The 20,668-nt window shown below is 43.5% G+C and overlaps 1 protein-coding gene across 3 annotated transcripts in view; it reads left to right on the top strand.

The window, feature by feature from the left end:
• Positions 1–20,668, top strand: part of LOC147122102 (uncharacterized) — a 44,447-nt gene that overhangs the window by 13,865 nt on the left and 9,914 nt on the right. For 2 of the 3 annotated variants that reach the window (XM_085982847.1, XM_085982846.1), the window contains one exon: positions 18,878–18,958. In XM_085982847.1, coding sequence (XP_085838973.1) covers positions 18,878–18,958 — 81 coding nt within the window. The remainder of the gene's footprint in view (positions 1–18,877; positions 18,959–20,668) is intronic. The other variant, XM_085982848.1, reaches the window with a different exon arrangement.

A 20,668-nucleotide genomic window follows, 5' to 3' on the forward strand; every position in this document is an offset into this window, starting at 1 on the left:
CACATCCACCACCTAGAATGACACGGGCAGCAGGTGCATAGGAGCATCATCGCCACCAAGTCACACACCATCCTGACTTGGACATATAACACTGTTGCTTCATCATCGCTGGTTCAAAATCCTGGAACTCCCTACCCAACAGCAAAGTGGGAGCACTTTTGCCACATGGACTGCAGCAGTGCAAGAAATGCTGACTTTGCTAGCAATGCCCACAGCCTGAGAATGAATTAAAAAATTAACTTACTGTTTGAAGAGTGTTTGATATTCTAATGATGTCATGCTGCTTTCTAATAGCTTTTTGAAGTGATATCATGGAATCATATCTGTAAATATCTTCTGATTGAGCACCAATAATAGACTTTGTGTGTGCAATCTTGCCAAATTGGAAATAGGCCTACCCTCTCGACAACAGAAAGGTATGCAGTTTGAAAAAGAGTGAAACATTTTTTTTCTCTTTCTGGAAACGTTTTAATTTTGTGGAATTTTATTTGGTGGGTGAGACTTTGATTTTATGTAAAATGTTTATTGTTTAGTTTACAAAAAAGAAAGAGACTTGATTTCCTTGCCTACTGAAGCAAGTTTAATATAACATTTATAATTACAAGCTTTTACGGTTGGTCAATAAAAAATCTACAATTACATTACTAGGAATCCATTTGGATTTCCATGTTAAATTTTCAGGATGCAATACAGAATTTAGGAGTCACTGGATGAAATACTAATATTAAAAATATTTGTCCCTCTTTTTATTCATCATTTTCAAATATGAAATGAACAGTATGCATCAGTGACATCTTGTAACAAAACAGAGAGGTGTTGCCAACCTGTGGATGTTAAAGATTCCATGGTACTATTAAAATACTGTACTAAGAAAAAATATTCAGTGCTTAAAATGTTAAATGCCCTACCACTTGACAATGGAATTAGCCTTAATTATTTAATTTATATACCCAAATGCATTTTAAGATATTAATACACTGAAGTGAGGGAGAAGATTGCAGAAGTCAGAAATACTCTAAGCCGCTCTTTGGAAAAAATAGTTTGTAGTTATCTTAAACAGAATGTAACCTTCATATATATGGACTTTTTCTGGTTCTACTGAATGGTTCTTTTGTATAATAAATTGTGCAATATTGTTTAGGAACAATGACAACATTGCAGGTGGTCTTGCACTGTTGCTGCTGGTTCAGATCTGAGTAAGAGAGCAAAAGTCTGTTCAGTGATACTCCATGCCTGTGTCTGGGATTATAATATACCATGTTTCTGCCTCAGATTAATGGTTCTTTATGGATATTAATGCTTTAGTTATACTGGAGGTAGTGATTTGACACCAGTGCTTTGGAATGGTGCAAGCTGATAGCACCAAGTTATACCACATTCTGCTTGGGAAAAGTGGAGCTCTGTGCATGAATACTTGCGCACATGTGCAGACTCCGATCACCAGTGTACAAATATTGGTGAATGTTTTGGTGTTAATAGAGAGACGGTGGGGCACTGCCATACTCTGGTAGTGTATTATTTGCTCAGGTTGGTAAATGCCCCAGTTATTGAACTTTTTGCTGCTAATGTAGAGAACTGGTTGAGTCTGAAGGTTGCAGGGATCCCTGCTCCTGTTGGAAAGTGGACAATTAGATATTGGGTAGGATCTAGCATGCTGGTAACCTCCAGAAAAGCTGGACGCAGGGACATGACAAGAATGTGAGCTTTCTGTCTCTACCTGCAGTTCCGCCAGCACTCCTCTGGCAGAATGGAGTGATTAAAGTATGTTTGTTGGAGGATTTTGAATTGGCCTGTGTCATTCTGTTAGAGGCTGAGGCAGTGACAGCTATCCTCTGTTCTTTCTGTTGATCTTTTGGTCACCACCACTTTTGATGCTCTAGTTCCTATTAAAACAATTACTGCCTCTCACCCTGACCATTCCTGCTGGTACAGCCCTCATCTTCGCTCCCTTAAGTCCAAAGGTCGCAGACAACTAGTTTAGCCATTCACCGCTAGGTCTGGCTGGACCACATAAAGCACTTTCGGGTCCTGCTCTTGTCTGCCAAAATTGCTCACTATTCCAGAATCATTCTGGAATGCAAAGATAAACCCCGGCTTCTGTTCCCTACTGCTAAAGGGTCTTCTTAAACCTGTCTCCTCCACCCTTGCCTCCGACAACAAGTGTGTGGAGCTTATGGACTTCTTTGTCTCTAAAATTGAGACCATCCGTTCAGCTTCCTCTGCCACTTCTCTTCCCTAGCCCACTGGACCAAACTTCCTCCAAGGCCTCCCCTGCCCTAGCCCTGAATGCACATTTTTCTCCAGTTTCTCTCCGATCTCCCCTCATGACCTCTCCGTGCTCATCTTGTCCATGAGATCCACTTCCTGCTCCCTCGACCCTATTCCCACCAAACTGCTGATCACTCAACTTCCTTTTCTGGCTCACATGTTAGCTGACATTAACAATTTGCTCTCCTTGGATACTGACCCCCTTCTCCCTCATTACCCCTCTCCTCAAAAAAACTAACCCATGACCCCTCTGTCCTTGCAAACTACCGCCCCATCTTCATCCTCCCTTTCCTCTCAAGTCCTTGAACATGTTGCCTCCCAAATCCGTGCCTATCTTTCCTGCAACTCCATGTTTGAATGCCTCCAATCTGGTTCCCACATATACGCTGACGACACCCAGCTCTACCTCATCACCATTTCTCTCGACCCCTCCACGGTCTGTAAATTGTCAGACTGCTTGTTCGACATCAGTTCTGGATGAGCAGAAATTTTCTCCAATTAAATATTGGGAAGACCAAAGCCATTGTTTTCGGTCTCCGTCACAAACTCAGTTCCCTAGCCACTGACTCCATCCCTCTCCCTAACATCTGTCTGAGGCTGGACCACACTGTTTGCAACCTTGGTGTCATATTTGACCCTGAAATGAGCTTCCAACCAGAAATCCGTGGCATAACTAAGACCGCCTATTTCCAGCTCCGTAATTTGCCTCCGCTCATCCGCTGCTGAAACCCTTGATGTAAAAAGACTACTGAGCACTTGGTTCGAGTATAAAACAAGGCTTTAATCAACTGTTTCAAAACCATGAGATTTCTAGTTGCATCACTAGTTCCTGGTTACAGAAACATCCTGAGCAAGCTGGGCCCACACCCGAGTATTTATACTCCTTGGACGGCGCACACCAGCTGGCCACCCAGTGTTACTTCATGAGCTATGATAAGATTCATGACATCCTTCCCGCCTGAAAGTTTTGGAAGTCTGACGACTTCCTTCTAGTGGATTAGGCGGACCACGAATAGGTGCAGTCATTTAGATCTTCGCTTGTGGCTGGAAGGCACGTCTCCTCAGACAGTGTCTTGGTCCCTGGGTCGTTTGGTCCGTACTGGTAGATCGACGGGGACCCTGTCGCCTTGATCGACCTGCGGAAGACTGGGGAGATCGTGACTCCGGGTGCGGGTCCCCGCAGGCGCAGAGCTGGCGTCATCTTGGTTAGTAGCCAGGGATTGACCGGCGTCCTGGCTTCAGGTGGCCATCCCATGGGAAGCGCTCGGCTCCCTGAGTTGATCCGGTGGAGTAGCTGGCAGATCCCTTGATGTCCCAGGTAGGGCGTCATCCTCAAAAGAGCGCAGAGCGTCGGCATCATTACCATGGGTTCCTCTACCAGTTGGGTCCGTGGGACTGGTTGGACAGGGAGCCAGATCTCGGAGTGAAACGGTGGACTCACGGCCATCAGGGTACCGCACGTGCGCGTAAGTGGGATTAACGTCCATTAGTTCCACCTCGTCGACGTGGGGATCATTTTTGGAAGATCGGACGAATCTTCGGAGCAGCATGGGGCAGGGAGCTGCCAACCATGACGGTAGGAACCTGAAGAATCGCTCATGAGGAGTGACATTGGTGGACGTAGAAAGAAGAGACCTGATGGAATGCAACGCGTCAGGGAGCATAGTTTCCCACTGCTGGTCTGGTAGGTTGTGTGACCTCTTCAAGACGAACAGCATTCCAAATGATAGCGTTGTATCTCTCAACCTGTCCGTTTCCAATAGGATGATACGGTGTCGTTTTGCTTGTGGCGATTCCCCGTTGGGAAAGATAACTTTTGAGTTCGCTTGACATGAAGGAGGCACCCCGATCAGAGTGGATGAAATTGGCCGTACCGCAAAGGGAAAAGACCTGATCGAGGCATTTGATCACTGTGGAAGTAAGCATATTGGGACAGGGGAAAGCAAAGGGAAAGCGTGAATATTCGTCCACCATAGTAAGTAAGTAGGTGTTTCGCATTGAAGAAGGCAATGGCCTTTTAAAGTCAATGCTGAGTCGCTGCATAGCATGTATGAGCGAGCCATCCGATGGACGGAAGAATTGCGGTTTTAATTCCACACAAATTCTACAGGTGGAGCAAGTTCTTTTCACATCTTCCATAGAAAATGGGAGATTTTTAGATCTCTCAAAGTGCAACATACTGGTAACGCCAGGATGGCATAAGTCAGTATGAAGGTCCGCAAGAGTCGAAGTTGACATAGAAGAGCAGAATGTACACGTGAGGGTATCCGGGGCCACATTCTCTTTGCCGGGTCGATAATGTATGGTGTAGCCAAAGGCGGCCAATTCCATCCTCGAGTTGTATTTTGTTATTCTTGATCTTAGTGCGTTTCCGGTTATCCAGCATAAAGATCACGGAGCGCTGATCGGTTATAAGCGTGAAATGGCGACGAGCTAGAAAATGACTCCATTTACGTACTGCTTCGATGATAGCCGTAGCCTCCTTCTCAACAGGAGGATAATGGAGGTCGCTACCCTGCAGAGTTCTGGATAGAAATGCAACGGGTCAGCCACCTTGATTCAAGGTAGCCGAGATCGGCACATCCGATGCGTCGCACTCGACCACGAAAGGGAGATTTTCATCGATGGAACGAAGCGTGGTTTTTTCCAGTTGTCGCTTGAGGAGGTTGAAAGCTGAAATAACCGTTGCCTCCAACGGAAATGACTTCGCGTGAAGCAGGGGCTGGATCTTGTCGGAGAAGTGGGGTATCCACTTCGCATAATAGGCGAGTGCCCGACAAAGAGAGCCGAGATTCGTAGGGGGAGGGAGCTCCTGAAGCGGACGAAGTCGCTCCGGATCCGGTTTGATGACACACTTGCCCACCCAGTAGCCAAGGATGTTGACTGATGGTACTGATTTCACAGATTTGGACTCATTTAAGGTTAAGTTGCGATGACGGAGAACGTCAAAAAATTTCTGGAGGTTGGCATCATGCTCCTTCTGGTCATGACCAGCAATGGTGATATTATCCAGATATGGAAAATTGTCCGTTAAGTTCTCCTGTTTGACTAGGCTATCCATTGCCCATTGAAAGACGGCCACCCCATTGGTGACCCCACATGGAAGGAGACAAAACTGATAAAGCCGACCATTGGCCACAAAGGCCGTATACTTTTTGTCAGAGTCCTTTTAACGGTACTTGAAAATACCTTGTAGTTGGCAAGGTTATTGACCATGTCATCGATGCGCGGTCGTGGGTAGGCACCCAGGTCGGTATACTGGTTAATAGTTTGCAAGTAATCGATGCAAAGACGTTTCTTGTGTTGCTTCAGAGGATTTTTAACAACGATGACTTGAGCCCGCCAGGAAGATGAACATGGCTCAATGATACCATCAGCTAGAAGGCGAGAGATTTCTGCCTCGATAAAGGCTCGATCATCTTGGCTGAAACGTCGTGATTTAGTGACTATGGGCTTACATCGGGGGGAAAGATTGGCAAACAAGGAGGGCTCGTTGAGCGAAGCCGCTGAAAGCGCACAAAACGGTACTTTGGAAATAGTAAGCTCCGGCTTTGATCCTCAACTCAAGTGAGTCTTTTGTGTTGTTTCTGGAAATCCTGTCCCAGGAGCACATCACTGCATAGGTTTTTGAGCACCCCGAGCCGGGTGGAGAAATAAGTGCGGCCATTGAGAATAAGGTTGACAAGACAAAAGCCGGAAGAATTGGTGGTCAGTGTCGTCGGAGCCATTGCAATTTCCCTGTCTGAGGGGCAAATGCGCAGTTTTAACTTACTGACAGCCCGCTCACTAATGAAGCTGTCAGAGCTGCATGAGTCAATTAGTGCACTCAAAATGTGTCCATTTACCGAAACCTTCGTGGCTGCATGGGACAGACTTTGCGGAAAAACAGCTGTGATGGGAGGAGGGGCAGTTTTACCCTTGACAGCTGTAACCTTAGTAGTGGTTCTTGGGGGAGGAGCAGTTTTATAGATTGCAGCTGTAACCTTAGTAGTGGCTCTTGGGGGAGGAGCAGTTTTATAGATAGTAGCTGCAAAACTAACGGGGGCTCTCGACCGGTATACCTTAGAAAAGTGGCCTTTCTTACTGCAATGATTGCAGGTTGCGTTACGAGCAGGACAAAATTTCCTATAGTGGAATGCACCTCCACAGAAGAAACACTTCCTTCCAGATTGCCAAGATGCCGCTAGGGCAGGGTCATCATCAGTGAACGCTTCTAAGGTAGGGTTGTCATCCGCTAGGTTAGAGTCATCATCAGTGAGGGCTTCCGCCTGAGACCTATCGAAGGAGTCATTAAAAGTGATAGCAGCAGCCCGTGCACGTGGTAAAAGATAGGTATCTGCATTCCTCTTTGCTAAGTCCAGGGAACATGCCTGGTCATAGGCAGCCTGTAACTCGAGGGTTTTATTCTCCAACAGACGCTGGCGCATGAAGGGAGACGTAATTCCATTAATGAAAGAATCACGAATTAGCTCCTTCTGGTACTGCTCAGCTGTGACCGCTTTAAGATTACAATCCTTGCTGAGCCTGCGAAGCTTTTGAAGGAATTAGTGAAGTGATTCCCCAGGTTGTTGTCGAGTAGTGGCCAGTAGATGCCGAGCAAAAATTTTGTTTGGGGCCTTAACATATAGTCGCTGTAATATTAGGATAGCGGAGTCATAGTCTACACAGTCTTCGATATAGTCAAACACATGAGGAGATACATAATGGGCAAGTATCTCTAATTAATCAGGAACATTCTCACCACACACCGAGGAAGTTGCTGAAGGTACGATACCAGTGTTTCCATACCTTAGCAGTTGTAGGTGAATTTGGGTCCAGGTCAAGACGGGCGGGTCTGAGTAGTTAGTCCATGATTGATTAATAACTATGTCGGAGTTCCCTTCTACAGTTGAAGTCGTAGCTGGCTGTTCCCGAAATTACTCGGAGCGTGGAGCTGATATACAGTTGATTAAATTGATGTAAAAAGACTACTGAGCACTTGCTTTGAGTATAAAACCAGGCTTTAATCAACTGTTTCAAAACCATGAGATTTCTGGTTACAGAAACATCCTGAGCAAGCTGGGCCACGCCCGAGTATTTATACTCCTTGGACGGCGCCACCAGCTGGCCGCCCAGTGTTACTTCATGAGTCATGATAAGATTCATGACAACCCTCATCCATCCATCCTAGACCTGACTTCCAACGCACTCCTGGCTGGCCTCTCACGTTCTACCCTACGTAAACTTGAGGTCATCAAAAACTCGTCTGCCCATGACCTAACTTGCACCAAGTCCCGTTCACCCATCATCCCTGTGCTCACTGACGTACATTGGCTCCCGGTTAAGCAACTGATAAGTGGCAGGTAACATTCGCGCCACACAAGTGCCAGGCAATGACTATCTCCAACAAGTGAGCGTCTAACCACCGCCCCTTGACATTCAACAGCATCACCATCGCCGAATCCCCCACCATCAATATCCTGGGGGTCACCATTGACCAGAAACTTAACTAGACCAGCCACATAAATACTGTGGCAACAAGAGCAGGTCAGAGGCTGGGTATTCTGCGGCGAGTGTCTCACCTCCTGACTCCCCAAAGCCTTTCCACCATCTACAAGACGCAAGTCAGGGGTGTGATGGAACACTCTCCACTTGCCTGGATGAGTGCAGCTCCAACAACGCTCAAGAAGCTCGACACCATCCAGGACAAAGCAGCCCGCTTGATTGGCACCCCATCCAACATTTACTCTCTCCACCACCGGCGTACCATGACTGCAGTATGTACCATCTACAAGATGCACTGCAGCAACTCGCCAAGGCTTCTTCGACAGCACCTCCCAAACCCTGACCTCTTCCACCTAGAAGGACAAGGGCAGCAGGCGCATGAGAACACCACCACCTCCAAGTCTCTCACCATCCTGATTTGGAAGTATGTTGCTGTTACTTCATTGTCGCTGGGTCAAAATAAGAACATAAGAAATAGGAGCAGGAGTAGGCCAATCGGCCCCTCGAGCCTGCTCCACCATTCAATAAGATCATGGCTGATCTGATCCTAACCTCAAATCTTCTATCACTGTGCATCCACCCGAACCCATGTGATCTCCCGGGAGAGGCGAAAAACCAGATAAAGACCCAATGGCCAATTTGGGAGGAAAAAATCTGGGAAATTCCTCTCCAACCCATCTAGGCGATCGAAATTCTTCCAGGAGATCACTCTGTCCCTATATTTTCTACAGTACTTACCTTCTGTAAAGGCGATCTCCACCCCAGCCAGGAACAGGAATAAAACCATCTCCTGAAATCTAACACAGAATTAGAACACAGTAGGAGCAGAACCAGGCTACACGGCCCCTGGGCCCACTCCACTACCCACAGGGCCATGACCATTTTGAACCTAGACTCATGTCCAATTTCCTGCCCGCTCCCCGTAACCCTTCATTCCCTTTACTTCTAGGAAACTATCTATTTCTGTTTTAAATTTATGTAATGATGTAGCTTCCACAGCTTTCTGGGGCAGCAAATTCCACAAACCTACCACCCTCTGAGTGAAGAAGTTTCTCCTCATCTCAGTTTTGAAAGAGCAGCCCCTTATTTTAAGATTATGCCCCCTAGTTCTAGTTTCACCCATCATTGGGAACATCCTCACCGCATCCACCCGATCAAGCCCCTTCACAATCTTATATGTTTCAACAAGATCGCCTCTCATTCTTCTGAACTCCAATGAGTAGAGTCCCAACCTACTCAACCTCTCCTCATATGACCACCCCCTCATCCCCGGGATTAACCGAGTGAACCTTCTTTGTACTGACTCGAGAGCAAGTATGTCTTTTCTTAAGTATGGACACCAAAACTGTATGCAGTATTCCAGGTGCGGTCTCACCAATACCTTGTACAACTGCAGCAATACCTCCCTGTTTTTATATTCCATCCCCCTAGCAATAAAAGCCAACATTCCATTGGCCTTCTTGATCACTTGCTGCACCTGCATACTAACTTTGAGTTTCGTGCACCAGGACCCCCAGATCCCTTTGTACTACAGTACTTTCCAGTTTCTTGCCATTAAGATAATAACTTGCTCTATGATTTTTCCTGCCAAAGTGCATAACCTCACACTTTCCAGTATTGTATTCCATCTGCCAAATCTCTGCCCACTTACTTAGCCTGTCTATGTCCCTTTGCAGGTTTTTTATGTCCTCCTCACTCACTACTTTCCGTCCCATCTTTGTATCATCTGCAAACTTTGATATGTTACACTCGGTCCCCTCCTCCAAATCGTTAATATAGATTGTAAAGAGTTGGGGACCCAGCACTGACCCCTGCGGAACACCACTAGTTACTGGTTGCCAATCTGAGAACGACCCATTTATCCCAACTCTGCTTTCTGTTAGAGAGCCAATCCTCCACCCACTCCAGAATATTACCCCCAATCCCGTGATTTTTTATCTTGAGCAATAATCTTTGGCACCTTGTCAAATGCCTTTTTGGAAGTCTAAATACACTACGTCCACTGGTTCCCCTTTATCCACCCTGTATGTTACTTCCTCAAAAAACTCCAGCAAATTTGTCAAACATGACTTCCCCTTCATGAAACCATGCTGAGTTTGTCCTATTAAATTCTGTTTATCCAAATGTCCCGTTACTGTCCCCTTAATAATGGACTCTAACACTTTACCAACCACAGATGTTAGGCTAACAGGTCTATAGTTTCCAGCCTTCTGCCTACTACCCTTTTTAAATAAGGGTGTTACATTAGCAGTTTTCCAGTCTGCTGGGACCTTTGCTGAGTCCAGTGAGTTTTGGAAAATTATTACCAATGCATCCACAATCCCTACCGCTACTTCCCTCAAGACCCTAGGATGCAAGCCATCAGGTCCAGGGGATTTATCCGCCTTGAGTCCCATTATTTTACCAAGTACCACTTCCTTAGTGATTTTAATCGTATTTAGTTCCTCCCCCCCCTAGAGCCCCCTGTTTGTCCAGTGTTGGGATATTCTTAGTGTCCTCTACTGTAAAGACTGATACAAAATAATTGTAAAGTGTTTTTGCCATCTCCATGTTTCCCACCATTAATTTCCCAGTCTCATCCTCTAAGGGACCAACATTTACTTTAGCCGCCCTTTTTCTTTTTATATAACTATAAAAACTCTTACTATCTGTTTTTATATTTTTTGCTCATTTACTTTCATAATCTACCTTCCCTTTCTTAATCAATCTTTTAGTTATTTTTTGCTGTCTTTTAAAGACTTCCCAATCTTCCATCCTCCCACTAGATTTGGCTACCTTATATGCCCTTGTTTTTAGTCGGAAACTATCCTTAATTACTTTACTTAGCCACAGATGGCTATCTTTTCTCTTACACCCTTTTTTCCTCAGTGGAATATATATTTTTTGGAAGTTGTAAAATAACTCCTTAAATGTACACCACTGATCATGTACCGTCTTACCCTTTAATCTATTTTCCCAGTCCACTCTAATCAATTCCACTCTCATACCTTCGTAGTCTCCTTTATTCAAGCTCAGCACGCTTGTTTGAGATCCAACCTTCTCACCCTTTACTTGAATATGGAATTCAACCATGTTATGGTCACTCATTCCAAGGGGATCCTTTACTAGGACATTTTTAATTAATCCTGTCTCATTACACAGGACCAAATCTAAGGTTGCTTGCCCCCTGGTCGGTTCAGTTACATACTGCTCAAGAAACCCATCCCTAATACACTCAATGAACTCATCCTCAAGGCTGCTCCGCCCAATTTGATTTGTCCAGTTAATATGATAATTAAAATCCCCCATAATTATAGCTGTTCCCTTATTACAAGCCTCAACTATTTCCTGATTAATACTCCGTCCAACAGAGTTGCAACTGTTCGGAGGCCTATAGACTACACCCACTAGTGTTTTTTTCCCCTTATTATTCCTTATCTCCACCCAAACTGTTTCACTATCCTGCTCCTTTGACCCAATATCATTTCTCTGTATTACAGTGATTCCTTCCTTTATTAACATAGCCACCCCACCTCCTCTCCCTTCCTGCCTGTCCTTCCTGATTGTTAAATAACCTGGTATGTTTAATTCCCAGTCATGGTCACCCTGCAGCCATGTTTCTGTAATGGCCACAAGATCATACCCATATGTCGTTATTTGTGCCGTTAACTCATTCATTTTGTTACGAATGCTACGTGCATTCAGATAAAGAACTTTCAAATATGTTTTGTAACACTTAGTTCCTGTTTTTTCCCTTTTTAGTACTTTACTTTTTGCTCCATACCTTCTGTCCCTTCCTGACACATTCTTTTTTTTAATTCCCCCACTGCTACCTAAGTCTATGACCTTCTCTGTTGTCATTTCTATTATTTGCTCTCTAGAAACCTCCCCCCCACTAATTAGTTTAAAGCCCTCTCTACAGCCCTAGTTATATGATTCGCCAGGACTCTAGTCCCAGCACTGGCCAAGTGGAGTCCGTCCCAACGGAACAGCTCCCTCCTGTCCCAGTATTGGTGCCAGTGTCCCAAGAAGCAAAACCCATTTCTCCCACACCAGTCTTTGAGCCACGCATTTAACTCTTTAATTTTATTTATCCTAGCCATATTCGCTCGTGGCTCAGGTAATAACCCAGAGATTATTACCCTTGAGGTTCTGTTTTTTAATTTGACCCCTAGCTGCTCATACTCCTTTAACAGAACCGTCTTCCTTGTCCTATCTACGTCGTTTGTACCAACATGGACCACGACAACTGGATCCTCACCCTCCCGCTCCAAGTTTCTTTCCAGCCCAGAAGAGATGTCCTTAACCCTCGCACCAGGCAGGCAACACAGCCTTCGGGACTCCCGCTCTTGACTGCAGAGAACCCTATCTATCCCTAATGAGACTATCCCCTACCACTACAACATTTCTTTTTACTCCCTGCACTTGAATGGCCCCCTGTACCACGGTGCTGTGGCCAGGTTGCTCATCCTCCCTGCAGTCCCCGCTCCCGCCCTCACAGGGAGTAAGAACCTCGATCCTGCTGGACAAGAACAAGGGCTGCGTCTCCTTCAACACTACATCCTGGATCCCTGTACCTTCCTCACTCGTAGTCACACCGTCCTGTCCCTGACCACGGACTACATCTGCAGTAATTAACTTCATAGGTGTGACCATCTCCTGAAACATAGAGTCCAGGAACTTCTCCCCCTCCCTGATGTGTCGCAGTGTCTGAAGCTCGGTCTCAAGCTCCATAACATGGAACTTGAGTTCCTCTAGCAGCAAACACTTGTCGCAGATGTAATCACCGTGAGCCTCAATGGGGACCACCGGCTCCCACATCTCGCAACAGTAACACATCACCTGCTCCATTCTGTATAATTAATTAAATGTCTTATTATTAGTTATGAAGACCCTGCCCGGATATAGATGATAATGTCACACCACTATTCAAAGGACTTACCAACTTAAAGGTATAAAAGAGAAGGAAGAAAACCAACCAACCAGCTGATCACCAACCTCCTCCTTGAATACTGTCTGTGGGGCCTGTTTGGTTGACTCGTCTCACTGCTCCGCCTCCGCAGTGTTGTCCAAGCCTGGGAGTGGGGAACAAAACAGAGCAAAAAACACACCCTCACCTCCCACTTATCCGAACTCTCCCACTTAGCAAAACTCCAGCACCACTCAATGCACAAGGCACTCCGTGCACTGCACTAGCCCCTCCCTTTTTATACCCGGATTCTACTTCCGGTTTAAACTGCCCAAGAGTTTAAAAAACCCTTAAAAAATTAAACTTACTTCAATAAATTGACTTCTTAACATACTGAAATTCACAAAATACAATTAAATACACTTAAATGATTTTTCTCCCACTTAGCAAAACTCCAGCACCACTCAATGCACAAGGCACTGGAACTCCCTCCCCAACAGCACTGTGAGAGTACCTTCACCACACAGACTGCAGCGGTTCAAGAAGGCGGCTCATCACCACCTTCTCGAGGGCAATTAGGGATGGGCAATGAATGCTGGCCACATCCCATGAACGACTTTAAAAAAAAAAAAAGCAACGCTTCAATTTCAAAATTCTCATCCTTGTTTTGAAATCTTTGTGGCTCAGTGTCAATTTTTTTGTCTTATAATACTCCTGTGAAGTGCCTTGGGATGTTTTACTATGTTAAAGGCGATATATAAATACAATTTGATGACATTGTTGTCATGGATATCCTAGATTTTGCTTCCAAGTGCCACATAGCATCTCTATTTGCTATTGTCAGGGAAGAAAGCATGAAATAGAGGGAACAGATATGTCTTTGGTGGATTTGATGAAGTTGGCTTTGGCTGTATTTGCAGAGTATGGCAGGGTTCATTTGTTAGGTAAGGGTATCTAGGTACAGGAAACTCTGTGCTATCCGGAGGTGAGCTATCCGGCAATCTGGAGCCACCGGCAAAAATCAGCAGCCGTTTTTTATTCTTTTTGTTTGTTTTTTTTGCTTTGTTTGAACAGTCAAGCTGTGCAAGGTCTGTAGCTATAGCAACAGCTTCAGCTACAGAGTTTTAGGGCCACACCCGAGTGTTTAGAAGCTGTTGCTAAGCAACAGTGTTTGTTGTCAAATACGGAGATAAGAATCTCCGTATCTCTCAACATTAACTCTGGAGAGTACGGCAGTTTTCAGGCAACGGCAGCAGCTCGGTCCCGTGGGTGCCGGATAGCACAAAGTTTCCTGTAAATGGAATTGAGGTACAACAACAACTTGTATTTATGCGCCTTTAATGTAGAAAAACGTCCCAAGGCGCCTCACGGGAGCGGTAAAAAAACAAAATTTGACACCGAGCCACATGAGATATTAGGGCAGATGAATAAAAGGTTGGTCAAAGAGGTAGGTTTTAAGGCGTGTCTTAAAGGAGGAAAGAGAGGTAGGGAGACGGAAAGGATTAGGCAGGGAATTCCACAGCTTAGGACCTTGGCAGCTGAAGGCACAGCCACCAATGTTTGAGCGATTAAAATCAGGGATGCTCAACAGGCCAGAATTAGGAGTGCAGCTATTTCGGAGGGTTGTGGAACTGGAAGAGATTACAGAGATCGGGAGGACCGAGGCCATGGAGTGATTTGAAAACAAGGATGAGAATTTTAAAATCAAGGCGTTGCTTAACTGGGAGCCAATGTAGCTCAGTGAGCACAGGGGTGATGGATGAACGGGACTTGGTGCGAATTAGGACATGGGCAGCTGAGTTTTGGATGACCTCAAGTTTACGGAGGATAGAACATGGGAGGCCAGCTAGGAGTGTGTTGGAATAGTTAAGTCTAGAGGAAACAAAGGCATGGATGAGGGTTTCGGCAGCAGATGAGCTGAGGCGGGGGCAGAGTCAGGCTATGTTACAGAGGTGGAAATAGGCGGTCTTAGTGATGGCGTGGATATGTGGTTGGAAGCTCATTTCTCAGTCGTATATGACACCAAGATTGCGAACAGTCTGGTTTAGCCTCTGACAGATGCTTGGGAAAGGGGTGGAGTTGGTGGCTAGAGAATAGAGTTTGTGGAGGGGACAGAAGACAAATGGCTTTGCGCTTCCCAATTTTTAGTTGGAGGAAATTTCTCCTCATCCAAAACTGGATGTTAGACAAGCAGTCTGACAACTTAGACAGTGGAGGGGGTCAAGAGAAATGGTGGTGAGGTAGAGCTACATGTCAGATCTGATCAGGTAGAGGTACAGATCATAAAATCATAGAAATTTACGGCACATAAGGAGGCCATTCGATCCATTGTGTCTGTGCCAGATGAAAAAGCTGCCCAGTCTAATCCCACTTTCCAGCTCTTGGTCTGTAGCCTTGTAGGTTACGGCACTTCAAGTGGATATCCAAGTACTTTTTAAAATGTGATAAGGGTTTCTGCTTCTAGCACCCTTTCAGGCAGTGTGTTCCAGACCCCCACCACCCTGTGGGTGAAAATAATTCTCCTCAACTCCCTTCTAATCCTTCTACCAATTACGTTAAATCTATGCCCCCTGGTTATTGACCTCTCTGCCAAGGGAAATAGGTCCTTCCTATCCACTCTATCTAGGCCCCTCATAATTTTATACATCTCAATTAAATCTCCCTTCCGCCTCCTCTGTTCCAAAGAAAACAACCCCAACCTATCCAATCTTTCCTCATAGCTAAAATTCTCCAGTCCTGGCAAATCTCCTCTACTCTCTAGTGCAATCACATCTTTCCTGTAATGTGGTGACCAGAACTGTACGCAGTACTCTAGCTGTGGCCTAACTAGTGTTTTATACCTGAAATGTTAACTCTGTTTCTCTCTCCACAAATGCTGCCTGACCTGCTGTGCATTTCCAGCATTTTGTTTTTATTTCAGATTTCCAGCATCTGCAGTATTTTGCTTTGTATTAATGTTTTATACAGTTCAAACATAACCTCCCTGCTCTTATATTTTATTCCTCGGCTAATGAAGGAAAGTATCCTGAATGCCTTCTTAACCACCATATTTACCTGTCCTGCTACCTTCAGGGATCTGTAGACATGCAGTCCAAGGTGTCTCTGTTCCTCTACACTTCTCGGTATCCTACTATTTATTGCCAATTGAATATCGGAACAGGCTCGAGGGGCTGAATGGCCTACTCCTGTCTATGTCCCAGAAATGGCGTACATTTGGATACAATGGAAGAAATCCTGTTGCACAAAGTGAAGGTGCTGGCAAGTTGCTGCAAGGATATGATCTGACATTTATAGGACAACTAACCTATTTTAGTGATGTCCTTGTGCCGTGTCTGCTGCTCGAGCCTGTTCCATCATTTAATGAGATCATGGCTGATCTGTGACCTAACCCCATATCCCTTAATACCTTTTGGTTAATATCAATCTTAGATTTAAAATTAACAATTGACCTATCATCAACTGCCGTTTGTGGAAGAGAGTTCCAAACTTCTACCACCCTTTGCATGTAGAAATGTTTCCTAACTTCACTCCTAAAAGATCTGGCTCTAATTTTTAGGCTATGTTCCCTATGTCATCCAAACAGCACTTTTAATGCAGACCTCCCTCCAGATAAGCAGTATTAATGATGCTATAGGGTGCATTGGGTTCCAGCAGGTCTTTTCCTGAGAGAGGCCAGACAATGAGGCACTTGCAGTTGCTGCTGGACTGTTTTGTGGAGAGGCGTAATTCCTAGCAAATGAGGTGCTGGAGTTGATTGGCTCGGTAGTAATGCTTGAAGCTAGTGAGACTTGGCCCACACCCCAGACTCTTAATACAGGAATTGGAGTTTCTCTAATTATAACCTTAATCTCTTCCCTGACCAGAAGAGCCAGCAAATGCACTTGTTGAGATCTCAACTTGCTGTGCTGGAATATGGATCAGTGCCATTTGGAAGAATTAGAGAAGGGAGATCATTAAAATTTGTAGTGTTAGCTCACCCAAGCATTAGAGATGGGTGCCTCTTCAGGATGGTGTAAATGCTACTGGTGGGGGGTGTCGGGGAGATACTCTTTTACAGAACTGACAGTTTGGATGTTACTGTTTTGCCGAGGCAGTTAAAGCCTGTCTTGGGCAATGTGAAAGGGTAGGCTTCTCAGCTTTGTCATCGGATGTCTTGGGCAAAGGCTGTGCGCTCTTTTGGTGAAGTTGACTTCAAGACCCTAGGGCTGTCCAAATTTATTGATAGTTTGAAAAATGCGAGGAAGTGAGGTGGTGGTACAGTCATCTCATTAGAATGATGTGTGTTCTATTTCTGTGGTAGGCATACCATGAATCAGTGCATTCTTACAGCTACTGCTAGGGGGTTTATAACTAGAGTAAGCAGTTGGAGCTAGAAGCATCTCCCTGTTGGAGAGGGAATTTGAAGAAACAGTGTTAGCTGAGGATGTTGGGTGCTCACTGGGATCTATACTTAGTGAAAAGGAAGTTCCACTCTAACTGGTTGAAGGATTTTTTTGTATTCAGGGAGAGTACTGTATGGTGCATTTGTGTTATTGGAATGATTTACTATATGGAGTGGTATCAGAGTGTTACCCTCCAAGAACTGTCCTTGTTTTGTTCCGGATGGACTAAGTCAGGATGAAGGGGTCCAGGAAAGAGTCAGTATTTTATTGTCACAATTAAGGAAGTAGAATGGATCTGTAAGGTCTATAGCTTTAGGGACCATTTCCTTTTTACGGTAATTGTATGGCCAACATAAAGAACTCTGGGGAATGCCTGCCTCCAACATGTAGTGAAATAGTTTTGTTGGCAGGGGTTTAGTTCAAGAACTTGGGCGTGGAGGGAATCTATTAGGCCCAGGGCTTTACCAGAACTCAGGTATTTAACAACGCTTTGGATCTCATTAGTCGAGATAGGGCATTCAGTCGTTATGATTCCTGCTCTGAGAATTGGGAAAGTGGCAATTCATCATTTTGTGTCCTGTTGCAGAGCCAGCCTGTCTAAGATGTAGAGAGAAGTGTAATAACTTATTTGTTTATTTCAGAGAAGTTACTGGTAATTTTGGCATATGTTTTGTAGATTCAGTCTGCATTTGTTTGCAGAGGATGCATTCTAGCAGCTTCCCAGCTTTATTTCTTTGCCTGGCTTGATACATCAGAGCAACTTCTGCATCAGCAGGGAGTAGGTTATTGTGTTGGATTAGAACCTTTCAGAATTGTCTCTTCTGTAGGGATTCTAGTTCCCCTGCTCTGCTACAAGTCCCTCTAGGGTTTGAGTACCCTTTTTTTGATTGCGGTACAAGTTATTTTGTGGAGCAGAAATCAGATGAATTAGACTAGCCAGTTTCACATTGATTTTAGTATCTTCTAGAAGTGCAAGGTTTAGACCAGTGTCTTTTTTGGGTGGGATGTTGGTGGTTAAACTGTCTAGTGTTTGTGAAAGATATGTGGTTAGAGACAGTTTTGATTCAATGTGGGGTGTATGCTGTCAATCATATATGGGACTGGTTGGAGTAGAATTTAAATTTCTTGCCCATGGGGTGAAAGGTCTGATAGGAAGCCAAAGTCACTATACAATTCATGAATCACCCTGACTGTTGAGTCTGGGGTACTATGTTGGATGGAGCCCCAAATGAGATCTCACACTAACACTATGCCTTCCTTCTGGGGGATATGCTAAGCATTTGATGGCGTTTGTGTTAGGCATCTTTGGGGGTTAGAGAAAAAAAATTATAATGCAGATGAAAGTATGAAGAAAGTTGGGGTTCTTTACCCATTATACTTATTCCAGTATTTCTTGTTTTAATGTAAGATTTTTATACCTACATTTCATATTAAATTGGCAAGAAAATCTATGGCCTTGATATTCCTTGGGATACTAGTTGATGAACACTTGTTTCTTAGAAAGTCCTCTTATTTTAATGGAGACATTACCTTATTTAAAACAAATAGGTTATTGCCACTGCTAAAACTGTAAAAGAGAGAGGAATTTCATATGCTCCTATTCCACAGCGTAATTTCAGGCCTATACTTTCATAGGTTTTCTGATGCAATATAAAGGCCATACACAAATTGAAGCGCACTGCACTGCTTTGCTTACACTGTCATTTTCTGCAGTGCTCAGGTTTCTGAGTGTTCGTCAAGGAGCTATGCACCCAGGTTTAGTGGGTTTTAAGTTAATAGGACAAAATATATTTAGCAAATGTGAAAATTATTTGAACACTTTTTCCTCATATTAATTAACTTTTTTTAAATTAAGTTTCAGATTCAGGACCAGAATTAATGATCATGAATCCATATCAATCTTGTAATATGCTTAATGCTGCAGCAATGGATGAAGGTACAATTTACTTCATTTAAAATATCTATCTATATGTATAATTAGGAAGTTACAAATCTCTTTTGCTTTTGTTTTTGTTTGTGCCAGCCCAAAAATACATTAAAATCATAAACCTATCAAATTATGTTACTTCAAGTAATTGTTTCTTTAAAATGTTTATAGAAGTATTTAAGATGTATGAATACTTACTAATGTATAAGCACATTTATTTTGGTTTTAAGTTTGATGATGGAAAGTTTATATGCAAATCCATTTGAAAAGGAGAGATGCAGATTTTATCAGCAACAATAAAATTGGTATTGATAAAGGTATATTGCTGAGTAATATAAGGATCATTTACAGTGACATAATTTTTGTAATTCATGCTGTATTTGATATTCATAGTTTCCCATTTAGAAAGTGTCAGTTGTTCATCTCAATTTGTGTTTGATGCAATTCCTTTTTCATAACTAGAAGCTGTTAAATTCAAAATAAGTTCAAACCATGTATATCATTTTTTTTACTGGTTTCTGCAACTTTGCAGTCAGAAATTTCAGTTTTGTATTGACACTTATGGCAATAGACTAAATAGTTTATTAATAACTTAAAATTGTTTTGCCAGTCATATTAACATAATTTAAAGTAATTAACTAACAAATATCTCGTATATGTTGATCAGTATTGTTGCTTAAAATTGTTTTATTAACACAGGCCCAATAAAATTTTGCTGCATGCGGAAGAAGTTGTGGAAAAATCATAAATATTTTGTATATGTTGATGACATTTCCCTCCCCATAGCAAACATAATAGAGTAAATTTTCTAATTGGATAAGACTGATGTTTGGGTGTAAAATGAGTGTTAACAATCAGAATAAGGGATAAAGATCCGCAACGCCAAAACTTTAGCCACTTTGAGCATCACACGCATTTTCACTTTGGTGCTGCACAGATTATTTTTAATTAAATTAAAACCGTGATGTAATGTAGACAGGAATGTGATTTTCCAGCAGTCCCACCCACTGATTCATATTCTTGTCCATTAAAAGTGAGAGTCTAGGATTTCTAGGCTCAAAGATATACAAAAGTGGATTTCAAGAGGCCATCTAAGTGAATTGCAGTTTTCTAGTCCCTAAAGTTGCACATAGAGCGATTTTATAATTATGCTAATGAGCTAACCACACGAAGTTAAATGCAATCAATACACTACAGGTTTGCACTTGTTACTAGTCATGCTGTACTGAATCTCTGGGACTGGAAAATTTAGGCTATGTTGTCTCTTGTGCAAAATTTCCTGGGCACAGGTTTTTGCAATAGAGCTACCTAATAGAATCTTGCATCACAGAAAGAGGCCATTCGGCCCATCATGCCAGTGCCAGCTCTTTAAAAGAGGCATCCAATTAGTCCTACTCCCCTGCTCTTTCCATAGCTCTACAATTGTCTCCCCTTCAAGTATTTATTCAATTCAAGTATTTATCCACATTGTAAAAGCACAGATTATAACTTGCTTTTTAATCACTTTACAGAAAGCAAAATAAAGATTGGGACATACAGATGGGATTAAGGTAGAAGCTGAGATATCAAAGTTTAAAAAAAAAAAAAAAAAAATTTTTTTATTACTTTAAACTCATGGAATATTTAAATGTTATTCTGAAGGAATGGCACTCCATACTTGTAAAGTTAGGTTTTCAGGGCCAGAGAGATTTTTCAGCAGTAATTATGACTTAGTACGCC

The sequence above is a fragment of the Somniosus microcephalus genome, chromosome 3, assembly GCF_052327205.1.
Source record: "Somniosus microcephalus isolate GS21.2 chromosome 3, FLI_Smic_1.0, whole genome shotgun sequence".
NCBI lineage: Eukaryota > Metazoa > Chordata > Chondrichthyes > Squaliformes > Somniosidae > Somniosus > Somniosus microcephalus.